General features: G+C 37.2%; 1 protein-coding gene across 2 annotated transcripts in view; it reads left to right on the top strand.

Annotated features, from left to right (window-relative positions):
• The window catches only part of LOC5580055 (leucine-rich repeat flightless-interacting protein 2), a 157114-nt gene that overhangs the window by 63634 nt on the left and 78940 nt on the right, over positions 1-14540 (top strand). The window contains exon 1 of one of the 2 annotated variants that reach the window (XM_021844041.1): positions 2677-3605. The exons of the other annotated variant lie outside the window; for it this stretch is intronic. Within the exon in view, the coding sequence (XP_021699733.1) occupies positions 3468-3605 (138 nt within the window). The 5' untranslated portion in view covers positions 2677-3467. Of the gene's footprint in view, positions 1-2676; positions 3606-14540 lie in introns of those variants that run through there. 2 annotated transcript variants of the gene reach the window in all.

Raw genomic sequence — 14540 nt, 5'->3', positions numbered from 1 at the left:
GAAAAAAAATCTTCATACGATTTCTTGTAGAGATCTACGAAGGAACTGGCAGAATAGAATAGAATTCGCCCTCGCAAAACATGTTGCGTGGATTCATGCAGGAGTTATTAGTAAAATACTTGCAGGTGTTTCTGAAATAACTCCTGGAATACTATTTAAAGAGATCTATGATGCATTTTCTGAAGCAAATTGTTGGGGAAAACTTTCGGGGTTCTTATGAGCGATCCAACTAATTTTACATCCACTTACAATTATAACCCCTTGATTAATCGAGCCTTGGACTTCACTCTGTCCATTAACGTAGTACAGTAATAGACCAACCGTCTATAAACATAATTACGGATTAGTAACAGAACGCTTTGTTTTTACCTAGTTACTCACGGTAATTAACGGTTTAAGACTAATAAACTTGGGATTTATATTATCATACTCAGTATATCACTCAATATTTTTAACATTGTTTAGTAAGACAATCAATCCGTAATACTGCATATAATCGTCCAACGTCTATCAGTATACGATTACATTGCGAAGTGAGTGATTGGCGCACCCCGTAACATTTCCCCGACCCATGAGGCCTGTCAGGCCAAACTGGCCAAACCTGCTGCTGGTCGATGAAGTAGGCCGTCGGTAGTCTGAACTACGGCATTCGTGTTTCATTTAATTTCAATATACCTTTTTGTTTTCGTCATTGCTAAAACAACCTTTGAATAGTTCGACATTATTAATGTCGACGTAAAACATTTTTTCATTTTTTTTTTCAAATATACTTTGAATGGGCTCGTCATTGCATGTGTCGACAATTCGCTCCCAATACGACAATTCGTCCGGTGGGGTGTGCTGCTGTCGTCATGATGATGGTTGACGTGAGCAATGTCATACTCATTCATGGTTTCAAAACATTCGGAACAAAATATTTATTTTCACCGCTTGCTTCACTTATGTATGAAATTGAATGAGATCCAATGGTAGAGAATTCATTTATATACCCAATGGTATTTTTAGAGGCAGCCGAGAATGTCCCGAAACGTGTTTTATTCAAGCGCAAAAATCGCTCAGGCGAAAGTTCCAATGATACCAACCTCACTTATTCTGGTTTTCCAACCTCAAACTAGTGCTCCTACCAGCCGGATCTCAATTTTTATGAAAATAGTGTAGTAATACAAGAAACAAACGTATGTAGAACATAGATAATGGATATTCCTACCTTTTCCGCCTAACTGTTTCACTGTTAACCGCCTTTTATCAGCAAAATAAAGCATTTTTCCCCACAGCGGCATGTGATGGATGCGTGAAAAATCAAATCTCTCATCCCCTAACTAGTTGCGCTACCAAAGTATAGATGGCTAACAGTATGTTGCGTTTCGCGCTTGGAGGCGTATACCCTTCTTTATGTTTCATACAATTTCAAACTACACAAACCTTTCGGTTTCCGTCATTACTAAAAATAACCAAAAGTTCGATATTATGAATATCGACTTTTTTATAATTTCTTTCAATATATTTTTACCGCGATACAAAAATGCAAAACTAGTTTTAAGTAAGATTCGTATTTTCTCTCCTTATCCATGGATCGCATCACCGACCAAAGGTGGCTCCCAGATCTTTTTCTTCCCTCACTACCACACCTTCCCCGTGATGATTCTGGAGATGCAGAGGACTTCTCGGTCTCTAGAAGCAACAGGCATTACACAATAACGTTCCTTCCCCTTCCTAACTGACTGTAAGGACTTGGCCGGCGCCGCTATTAATCAATAATATGAGAGCTAAAATTGCACTTCGAGAATATGTGGAAAATCCCATCCCTTATTCATTTGGATCGAAGTGCTATTCTTACCAGTTCGGATCAATCACGGAGTAGCAACCATTGACATGTAGAGTCAGTCTATGCTATGCTATGCTATGCTCTATTTGAAATGGAATATATCTGAAGTCTCTTTTGTCACCAAAATTAACTCTAAAGTTATATATTTCCTTTTTTATGCTTGCAGTGAATCCTGATGTAAAACTTTAAAGGCTCTAGAGAAACCTTCAGAGACAACTATGTATTCCACAGCTTCTTCCCTGAAAAATCGGAGAACAGATTTCTCAAGGAGCTTCGTATGTTCTTTGCGTAATTTCTTCAGAGATTTCTCCTGGAATTCTCTCAAGGATTTCTCAAAGGATACCTTCAAATATTTGTCTAGTGACTGCAGAAAATTTATTTGTCCTGATATTCGTCATGAATTTCTGAAGAAATTCTAAAAAATATCTCGAGACATCACTGGTCGATTTCTTAAAGATGGTCAAATTCTCCACGGTTCGCTTTATGTGAATTCCGAAGCCTCTACATTCACCCTTCAGTCTTTTGACGTTTCGTCCTTCGGCCTTCTGTCATAGATTCGACCTCGTCCGAGACGTGACGTAAATATCACCAGTTTACGAGTCTCCTTTCAACTCGAAGTGCTCCATCGAATAAGTATACTGCAAACCCCTGCCTCGCACCGAAGAAGATGATGCTGCGCTACTACTGACTGTCGGTGGTGCCGTTTTTTCTGTCTGTCTGCCCCAGTTAGTCCTCCCCTTCTAGGCAGATGAATCCTAGGGCCCGTTGCCAGCAAGCAGTAGCAGAAGTTGATGTCGCGAGCCAAATACCGCACCGAGCCATTAGTTTTTCGTCAGCTTCCGAACGCTCCGGTTGGGTTGGGTGTTTTCCTGTCTTGGCGTTCGACCAAAAGTGCTGGATGGTGTGGACAAAAACCTTGGAAGTGTGGTCCCTTGCCCAGGATAGACAGGAAATGTGTGAGATTGGAAGCGTGCCGGCAGTTGTGTAATAGTTTTGCGGTGAAGTGGCGTAGAATAAGCAGTACCGTATTGCTAGTGTAGACACAGCATGAGATGACGGTAGTGAGTGTTCGTCCTGTAAATAGCTGCGTTTGGTAACGCATTTGAAACTAGTGCAATTTTATAATTTTCCATTCCTGTTCTTCGGTTCGAATCTGTACATATTCCACGTCCTGAAGTGGTGCTTCGATCGCGGATTTTTCGCAGCTCATGTGGTGAGAGAATAAAAGACTTAACCAGATTTTATACAAAAACGCGTGTACAAATCATAAGCAGCCGACTGTTCGGACGGAACGCCACCAGAAATTTCCAAGGCTAGTTCGTGTCGGTCATTTGCCCTATCTTGAACAGCTAATATAGATTGTAGAACTTACCGTAAGGCTACGCAGCTAAAACCCGTGTACAATACAGCTATCGATAAAGGACCAGTTAGGTGTTAACGAAACCGTCTACGTCCGGTTGAACTTAGTTTTCGTCGGAAGACATCAGAACATTGTCTACTACTCTATACATAATAATCCACCCACCGTCATTATTGTCCGTCATCATCGTCATCAAAATCGTCTGGGAGGTCGTCAGTGAAATACTCGGACGGTGTGCAAAAACAAAAAAAAAAATCTAAAAGGATAACAAACCGCCGTACAATGGTGCAGCTCAAGGTTCAAAGCCCTCTTGTCGCGGGCAAGTGCGTCGTTAAGCGGTGGGGACCTTCCCTCAGCGACTGTCTGGAGATCCAAGCCAGCTTCCAGAAAGGGTTGGCCGTCAAAGGCACTTGGAAATGTGTAAGTACTCGCCGTTGCTCTCGTTTTTTCTCGTCTCTGCAGTATCCTATAAGTAGATGAAAAGATTAGGTATTTAGTTTGGATCGGAGTGGAGGGTGTCTAAAAATAAATGTTTTCAATTAGGCGGCGGCGACAGCCAGCGCGAAAAACATTGCATTTTTCTGCTGCTAATCTGGAAAAGGTTGGTTAGAAGGGTGCCATTCCTTGGCTGGGGAATTCGGTCGATACAACAGTTGACATTTTTGTGCAGTATACTAAAGAACCTGCTTCAAAAGTGTATTCTTTTATGATGTATCCTCGGTTATAAATTGGAGATTTTCAAGATTGCTTCTATTGCATAACTCTACCAAGTAAATCCATGTAGTCAAATTTTCGCTAATTATTTCCACTTGTATGATAACTCTTGATTATTGAATTTACGAATTTCGGCTATTGTGAATGTTCTACTTGAGTTTTAGATATGAGAGGTTGGGGAGATTTGATCTTCTTTTCTCAAAGCGACTGTATCTCAGCAGGGAGATTATAATCTGACATGATTTCTGCACTGTTTACTGAATTTAGAAAAATGTAATAGGTTAGAAGCACCGGTTTTTGCCAGCCTGAGAGAAAATGTTTATAAAACATATGTTGGAAGCCCTACATGTTCTACAAATACACCAAATGAAAGCTTTCAATTCATATTATGTACCGTTTTGATTCATATTACGGACACTTAAGGCCTCAGTGAATTGTTGTCATAACTTATCAGAAAGCATATAAATTAAATCATTCTGTTTGATTCCTCCGCGTTATAGAACCTTCAAAGCACTTAACTTCGGTGGGTGAAAATTGCGATTCCGCAACATGAATAATCTATCTATCTTCTTCTAGGGTAAGTGTACCAGTTATGGCCATAGTGGTTCCTTATTTGGCCATACTGGATAACTTGAATGTCTCCACATTTTGAAAGGTTTTGTGTGTTTTAGCAGTAAGATATAAGATATATCTTGATGTTAAAACATTAGAAAATATTATAAATGTAAAGATTATCGAAATTTCACATATGGCCAAATAGGGAACCACTATGGCCATAACTGGTACACTTTCCCTATATTAATAAAAATGAAATGGTGTTTGTCACGAAATTACCTGAGAACGGGACAACCAATTTGGACAATTCTTTCACATATGGCTTCTCTAAGGGTTCCGCACGTGTTCGTGTGAAGGAAAAGTTAAGAAAAGATTTCGGAAAAATCGGTAAAACCGGAGAAAACCTATATATAATTTTGTATGACAGGTTTCATGGCATTTTTCAACAGCCTACTTGTTTGTGATGATTCTTAATCCGGAAGGTTCTTTACTATTACCTCGTATTCCGGACATTTTAATTTGAATTCCAGACAGCTCATGAAAATCATTAATATTAAAGTCAAATCGGCAAATCGTTAAATAGGCGTCTAAGGCAGTTGTGCATTATGAATTTTCAAATGTTGATATAAACAAGCCTCGAAAGTTAGAACTTTTGAATGGCAAAAACTGAAATATTCCCATACAAAGCAGAGTGTCCGTAATTTGAAACTGTTCGTTATTTGAATCGAAACGGTGTGAAAAATAACGTAACTGAGCGGAAATTGTATTTGCGCATTGAAAATCACATTGGTCAATATAGGCTACCAGAATCAGTTTCAGCCATATTTTTAACTTAGGTTCCAAAATTAGCCCATTACATTAATTTTCCCTGACAGTGACTAAAAAAGGATGTGACAGTTTGGAAAATATTTTTTTTCCATTTATTTTTTGGACCAATCCGGAATAAAAAATATATGAACAGCCTATATCTTTTGGATCAACTACAACCAAAATAATCAAACGATCAATGAATCAATTAACAACAAAAATAAACCTATCGGTTCCATGAAAGTCCCGTACAGGACCGATATATTATCATAGACCAACGCATGTGTTGTTTAATTGTGTTCTGACAGTCAAGTCAGAACAAGTTGAATTGGAGTCAGATTTATACCAATCATTTGAGTAAATGTTGACAAACAAGCAGTTAATTTTTGATGGACGGATACAGGGGTTAACAAATCGTAGAATAAGCGATACCTTTTTCAATTCCTGTAGAGTTTCTTCCAGTTATTTTTCCTGGAATCCCTACCAGGACACCGTGTTATAACGTCCTACAGTAATTTCTCCATGATTTCATACAGAGATTGCCAAAACATTCCTACAACGATTGTTTTAGGAAATCTAATAAGTTACTCGTCTTGGAAACTCATCAAGGAAACTTTCACAGAAATTTTAATTTAACAATTCTTTCCAGCATGCATTCTTCGAACGATTATTAAAAAATTGAATATAAGTTTCTATAATTGCCTACTACTAGTTGTTTAGTGTTGCAACCCCTCCCAGTATAATGTCTCATATTCGGTGATGATTAGGATCATGTGTCATCCTACTATGGGTTGTGTGACCATCTTGGCCAACATTTTGTGAGAATTGTGCGCAAGATTTCTGAGAAATTTATATAACAATCCTGTCCAAAATTGAGTAAGCTATTGATCTGCCTCTAGACATTCCTCTAATATTCCTTACAATTTTTCTCAGATATAAGTTTCATGATCATGAGTTTTGAGAATTCACCATATGCGATTGTGTTTAGTCTTTGATATTATATTATATCGAGCTCCATATAAATTCAATTTTGTCTTTTCTAATTCACTTAATATTGATGAAAATTCACTTTCATTTCAACAAAAATACTGGTTTAACTGAAAATCTAAAAAATCCCGGGATATCCCGGGACAAGCATCAATTTTTTTCCCGAATCCCGGGACAAGCAAAACGGCCGGGAAATGGACAATCTACAACACATTTCATATAGAATTAATCGTGAATCCTTGACAGATTTTTCGATGGATAAATAAATAGCGTGATCTTTCAGGTATCCATGGGCAGATTAAATTCTTGACAAGATTCTCTGCCAAATCTTTGAAATATTGATTGAAAGATGCTTCGTGGCTTTATGTAAGCTACATAGCAGAACAATCAAATGTTAATCGATTCTGTTTAAAAAACTCTCCTAGGATACCTTGGAATATTGTCTAAATTTAGATACAAAAAGCAGATATATGTTCATATAATTGCAAAACCTCTCTGAACTTTCCATGTATCCTAGGAGCTGGACGATTTTTGAAATATTTCATCAAATATAAATGCGAACCATTTTTTCGAAAAATGTTCGAAATTTAATCAAAAATAATTCACCAATTATTTAGATAAAGTCCATTAAATATAACCATTTTGTATTAAAATAAGAAAATACCAAGTCGCCAGATCCTTTTGTAACCTGATTTTTTTTTTGGCATCCGGGAAAAATCCAGGAATCAGAAAACTAATTTCGAATGGACACCCTGAACAATTATTGTTACGAAAAAGTAAAATTTGTCCAACACAATCACCGAATCATAGGCTGTATTTCCACATAATCTCAGAAATAAGTTTTTAATTAGTGTGTGCAGAGTCCTGGGTTAGTTAAAATAAGACACATTTCTTACAAAATCTTTGGCTTGATTTTCACAGATTCGTAAGAAGGCTTTTTGAAGAATTTATACAGCATTCCACAGAACCTTGTACACAATTCTTACAAATACTTGAATTTCTAAGCAGGATTCTTAAATAATCATTTAAGGTACAGTGGGGGAAGTGTAGCAGTGGGGTAAGTGGATCATTTGTCCATATTAAGCATAAATACTTGAATATGTTGAATGTTTTCGCACCATTGCTTTGTTTTAGGTTATATTCTTACGTCCACACTAATACTATTGCAAAACTGGTAATACACGTACACTAACACAAACAAACTTATTAGCGTCAAAAATCAAATAATTTCAAAATTGTTTTCTATCATTCAAAAATCCATTGCATCACTGTCTAAAATCGAATACTATTAGTTTTTTCAACACATGGTGAGCATTTCAGTTCCAATTGAGTGAATCACAATGAAAAATATGTGATTTTTTAAAATAAATACTGATATATTGAACATGGTACACTTCCCCCTACTTTTTAATGGGATGGGGTAAGTGGATCAAGCATTGTTATCGCATATTACCAGAATGTTAATGCGAATTTGAATCAGTTTAATTATCCTCAAATGTTGCTTTCCTTCAACTTTTTTCATTCCCAGCTTAAATTTGTCAAAGTTCCATAGAAGATTTGAATTAATCCACCTAAAAGTATTTTGAATCTCTCTTTCTGGTATGAGAAATATAAAAGAATAAATATTGTAAAATTCAAACAAAACTTCTCGTGGATTATCTGAGCCGAATTGTGAAAGAGCAAAATAAACAAATTTTACAATTTAAAGCATATTATCGTACCTTATTTGACGATATAAATTGTTTTAGACAGATGGTACAATTATATTCATGAAAGGAATAAAAAGATTTCAGTTTGTTAAACAAAAGTTAATGTAACTAATATTTTTAAACTACGAGTGTTTTTCGAAAACATCATTAGGAATAATTCTACAATACTTCTGTATACCTTATGAGAATAAAACAGATGGATTTTCTCCAAATTATTCTAGTTACAATATTTATTTCAGTGTGAATTAATGTATAAATATTTTTCATAATATTTTGATAAAATAAAGATACTTTTTAACTTCAAAAGTATCAAAATGTAATATAACTAGCACTAATAACAAGAACGAGAGTAATATCATTCTTACTATACATAATTACACCTCATTTGTTTTGAGAATAGACTTTTTTATTGGTGATCCACTTACCCCACCATGGTTGGTCAAGTGGATCATTTGGCGTAAATTTTCAAGTCCTTCATACTCAATACATAACAATCAGAAAAATCAAAATAATTGACGATTTGCAGTACATTAGTACCTTATTTGTCATCCACAGAAAAAAGTTTGAATTACAATAGTAACGTTAGCTGTACATAACAATGAAGTTGACTATTGATTTTTCTGTATCCACTTACCCCACGGTACCTTATAGCTAGGGTTTCCAATCCGGGAACAATTTTCTGAGAATGCGATTTGCCGGGATTTCTAAATTATTGCTTCCCTGGATTTCCAAATTTCGCGAGAAGTTTTATTTTAATGCTGAATTAGCAATATTTCTTCGTTGAATAACCCTCATATTTCTATGTTGTTTTGGTTTGGCTGCACAGTAATTGAAGAAGTCATAAGTCTTAATCAAAAAATGTTTAACAAACTGCGCATTTTTTCGATTTTATTCGTGTCTATGAAAACTTACAAGTTCGCTTGAGTAACATATATTTTTGAATGATTTTTCCAATCACAAGTTTAATAGCAGTAACGGTTTAACTAAAGTGCATTTTTTGATGATTTTTTATAAATGACATAACTAAACATATTGAAGGAATAGCTTCATGGTATCTTCAGCAACGAGATGAACAAGTTTGCTGAAGACAGTTTATGTGTAAGGCTATCAGATTTTGCGATAAATCGTTTTGAATTTTTCGTCAAAAATTACACTTTAGTTAAACCGTTATTACTCATAAACTCGTGATTGGAAAACTTATTCAAAAATATATGTTAAAATTCAAGTTATATCTGAGGTTCTGTGAAAATTTCATTCGAATCGGTCTATAAATAACTGAGATCTAGCTTACCAAAGTTGGTCATTTTGTATGGAAAATCGAAAAAGTTGCAAATGTTTTGTCCAATACTGTAAGTCACTCGTCGACTCGTATTCCAGTGGTTTTCATTATCGACTAACATGATTCGAGCTTCATACGATTTGTCGAAGTGAGAACTTCACTTAGAAGCAGAGATACAGATCCCCAAACTTGTGCATTATGTATGGAAATACAACATTTGGTTACTAACTTGTGTCACTGACTGTATATGTATACTCGGTAAAAAATAAGTATCATGATATCAAAAGTTCCGCACTTGGAATTGCACTACTCTTGACAATATCAAAGAAACATCTCTTGAATTCAAAGTTGCATGTTTTTCTTTGAAATTTATAAAAAGTTAAAATAAACCTTTCCGACCAAACCATACTTGAATCTTCAATCTTCACATTGCAAGTCTTGTATCTTATCTCGACACCTACCTGCATTGTTTAGATGGGGTTGAAATAATTTCAATCACATTCTACTACTAGCTGTCAATGATTGCTTCCATACAAGAGACATTATGTTCAAAACCATCGATTTTTAACTTAAGAGTCTAGTGGTAGAGACAGTAGAGCTAATCCAAAATTAGAATGTTCCCAAGTCCAGAACAGGGTTTCAAAAGAATCCTGAGCTCATGATAAAATCCTGAGTGCAATTCACTTTGAACTCTTGAAAATACTTTCTCAGAACTTTTAACAGGATGATCTGGAAACATTACTTCTTTTCTATTATTGGATTTATTGGGAGTTGCGACTGGAAGTTGAAAACGTAAATTCTTGGTTATCGGCTATCTCAGTCTTAATCAGCGAACGTTTTAATTTATTTTGCCCGACGTTTCGGCCATTTGTTGTGGCCTTTTTCAAGGGAAAAATGGTCTATCGTTTTTGTCTAAATCGCTGATTAAGACTGAGATAGGCGACAACCAAGAATTTACTTCTTTTCCGTTTCTACTGACTGAAATTTGTTCAATTTTACAAGATTGGTAAAAATGCCTGTACATTGTCCACATGATTATTAGTCAGTCTATCCCTCATGTAATTCAAATGAAAAAATAGTGGGTGACCCATGATTGATTTACCGGTGTACATAAAAAACCGCCTGCTGTAGACTAGACTGGTCCTTAAACAAAAAAGTTGTAAAACTCAACGGGACACCCCCTAGATATGTGCCTTAGGGTAAGAAAAAAGCTCTCTCAAAATTTCAACTCATTTGGTTGCTCCCTCAGCTTCTTCTTCTTTCTGGCGTTACGTCCCAACTGGGACAGAGCCTGCATCTCAGCTTAGTGTTCTTATGAGCACTTCCACAGTTATTAACTGAGAGCTTACTGTGCCAATGACCATTTTTGCATGCGTATATCATGTGGCAGGTACGAAGATACTCTATGCCTTGGGAATCGAGAAAATTTCCTTTACGAAAAGATCCTCGACCAGCGGGATTCGAACCCACGACCCTCAGCATGGTCATGCTGAATAGCTGCGCGTTTACCGCTACGGCTATCTGCTCCCTCAGCTGGCGCATTCAATTCGAAGTTTGTACAGTCACCCCACAGTTATGGATAGCACACAGATTTGGATCAAAGTTGGCTTAAAAGGAGAATATCTCATCCAATAGAGCTGCAATTACGCAGAACACATTTTATCTACGTGAACCATAAATCTGTACAGCATTGCAATCAATCATAACATCTTCTAGCATATTTTATTCGTTCGTATGAAATAAAATGTTATCCGTATTCATAGAATCGTTGATTCATAACTGTGGGGCATTGAAACCCGTACCACAGTTATGAATCAACAATAAGACGATTCCGAAAGAAACGCCGGAACGTATACTTTCACTAACACACCATTCGATTACTTCACAGATAAATTGCTTTTATAGGGTTCTGATCCATAATATGAGTCGATTTGATCCATAATAAGGACCCTCCTGTTCCACTGATCCACATCTGTGGGATGGACAACGTTTGAAATTTCTATCGAAATCGACACTTTCTCGTAAATAATCGAGATTTTTTATGTGTTTTCTCGAAAACAACTACATTCAGCATAGCCAGGCGGGTAATTTTGCTTTGTACAAGGTCACCATGATTTGTAATCATATTTTATTCTAAAAAATGACCCTTAGCTGATCCATAACTGTGGGGTGACAGTATGGAATATTCGTTTCAAATATATTGAAAATTGACCCTATGTCACTGTTTCGTGCCGTATACCAGTTAATCGCGTTCAATTGAGCACAGAATGACAAATTCACTAGTTGATACCCTAATTAACATAGTTGCAAAAGGTTATTGGTACTGAGATTCGGCCCACAGTTGTAAAAAATTAGGCAGGCAAGATGTATTTGACTTTTTTTTTAAAGTATCAAGAGCCGTTCTCAAGCATCCTTAGTAAATTTGACCAGAAATTCTTCTTAATGCATCTTTGAAATTATTCTGGAAATTCCTTATTCTTCGTTCCTTGTTTGCTCCCCGAGCTTACACCAGAAACTAACCAGAAATTCTTCAAGGATTCGCCTCTTATTTGTGGAGGAAACTCATCTCAGATTCTTCCAAAAATTTTCCTTAGGGCGTAGACGCAGTGTGAGCTAAATAAAACAGCACTGTTGCGAAACACAAACTTCTCTCCCGGAACCGGAAAGCCGCAGTGAAAACGGTTTTTACATTTTTAACTTTCGTGTGAAAAGATGAATAGTTAAAGCTTGTTGTTGTATTCACTTGCGAGAATTTCAAAAGCTTACGCATAACATTGGACAAAGTACGAAAGCTTCACACATTTACCGGCGATGGCGATTTCGCATCGTTGGCTAAAATCGCCGCGTGTATCATGCACAGCCTAACTTAAGGCGCTATTAGAGTTTACGCCTGTTCATTTCGACCGGTGTTACTGCGGGCACTGGCGAATAGCTTGTGCTAACGCTCACTTTATTACCTCGTTTGATTGAGACAGACAATCAACGTCTCCATCGAACGATTCTTTCAATCGTGATACATTGCAAGAGTGGGGCCTACCGTAGCATAGTGATAAAGTCCACGGCTACTAAACAAAGTCATACAGAAGAAGTTTGGGGTCGATTCATGGTCGGTCTAGGATCTTTTCGTAATGAAAATTATGTTGACTTCCATTGGCGTAGAGTATCATCGTATCCGTAGCACGATATACGAATGCCAAATGGTAACTTTGCTAAAGAAAGCTCTCAGGTAATAACTGTGGAGGTGCTAATAGAACACAAAGCTGAAAATCAGGCTCTGTCCCAGTGGGGACGTAATACCAAGAAGAAGAAGATTCTGCAGGATTGCTTTACCAGCTTCTCCGGCTCCATCTGTTGTCACTTTCAATCAACGTAGAATTCGTATCATTCCAGTAAGAATCTCGGTTAAGAAACCACGTCCATAACTGCAGTTGACATCTATCCTTGTACTGGTACAACCGCACAAACGGCTTGTTCAACCAGTAGTCACTGGCTTCCCCGTAACAATGGAAAGTGCATCGGTTGTAAATGTCACCCGGAAAGAGCCAACTAAGACTGCATGTAAAGTTGGTGGTTAATGCATGAGTTCGAGCACGTGACCGAAAGTGAAATTCTTTGCGCTTTTAGTCGGTCTGTCGTGCGGTGTCGTTTCGTTGGATAATTCGGTGGTATGAGTGTAACTCCTTATAAAACACAGCTACCGAATGGCATTCTCCATCGGAGCAAAGCACTTCGAGTGCCGAGCCACAACAGCAACAAAAGCAACAACAATACAATGTTTTCCGACATGATTCGGATTTTCCACTTGGTTTATGGTCTGTTTGATCCAATACCGGACTGGGATATGCCTCGTACAACCGCATTGCTATCACGTGTTGCTTCGGAAAACTAATTAACCTTATGCTTAAAAGAAGCTATAAAAAATCGAAGTTTTTATTACGCGATTGTGTGTAGTAGCCCTTTTTCCCATTAAACTGCTCAGCAGACCGAAGTTAGCCTTGCACTTGCGCTAGACGTATAGTTTCTTTCTCTCTAGCTTCTCCACAGACTTCTCCGAGATCAATTTTTAGTTCCCGTGCGTGCATCTTTAGCAGTGAAGGAGCTGATTAAAATCTCATAACGACTCATTAACACACACGGTCGGGTCGGTCTGGCATATCGTCGCACTATGGGCCAGACATCAAATTTCGCGACAAAAATCCAAGCGTTTTATTAATGGGACAACTTCAACATAAATTCAGTACTAAGTCAAATATAGGGTTTTGATCGACTTCGTCGCAAGCGCTATCATTCGTCGCATCAAACATGAAATGTTCCACTACGGCGGATATTCGATATTCTAAGACCACTAAGAAGTTTTGAGCGTGTTTTTTCTCATTGTGAGCCGTCGCATCGTCGTCGATTCGCACCGCAGTTGCGTTGCGTGTTATCTACAAGGCAGATCGGGGCCGATAAAGTTGTGTGGCGGGCACTTACTTTTGCTTGGAAGCACTCTGGAAGCGCCAATCGGGTAACGCCGGAGTACGGTGTTGTGTCGTGCTCATAGTAAACGTAGTTGAGTCACCGACGACTTAACACAGTATCTGTGTTTCGATTGACTCGTTCGAAGTAATGCAAAGTTTTGCTCTCACGATTGTTCGGAGCTGTTCTCTTTGGAACGGTATTCGTTGATACATTGCCCTACTGAGTTTGTACCTCTGGGTAAACTAATGCCGCGAGTAACATGAAACAATTGATGGATTACACTTCCACGGAGTGATTGATGGTAACCGTGAATGATCAGTGAATGCAAGCCGTTACTAAAAAGGCAATTGACAAAGAATTTAGCTTGAAAACAGACGTCAAAATGCCTTACTACATCTGCAGAATGGTTATTACATCATTCAATGTTAGCGAGGTTCGGCAGTAAACAATTTTGGACAAAATAAAAGAAATCCGCAGTGATTCTTCATCGAAAACGATAACTTGTTACGAAAAGTAGATCACTATTCCGTGAAAATGCGTGAAGTAATGACAGAATTCGATTAACCTTCTAATACCCAACCCCGCCTTTGGACGGGGTATATTTTAGAATTTTGTGTATTTTTGCGTGGCTCGGAAATCAAAATGATTTTATTTTTGGCTTAAACCTTGACTCATAACACGCATATAAGAATTTTTTTTATGACCTTTGAAACTTTTTTGTATTTTTGAAAATTGTTTGAAAAATTGTATTCTTATATAACCTATAAATGCCTGGGTTTTTTTTAACGTTTAATATTAAAAATCATACCTTTTATATATTTCTACGATAAACCTTTCACAGAA

Source organism: Aedes aegypti, chromosome 1 (genome assembly GCF_002204515.2).
Source record: "Aedes aegypti strain LVP_AGWG chromosome 1, AaegL5.0 Primary Assembly, whole genome shotgun sequence".
Lineage (NCBI taxonomy): Eukaryota > Metazoa > Arthropoda > Insecta > Diptera > Culicidae > Aedes > Aedes aegypti.
Note: the sequence above shows the minus strand (reverse complement) of the source record. Positions and strands in the feature narration are given on the sequence as shown.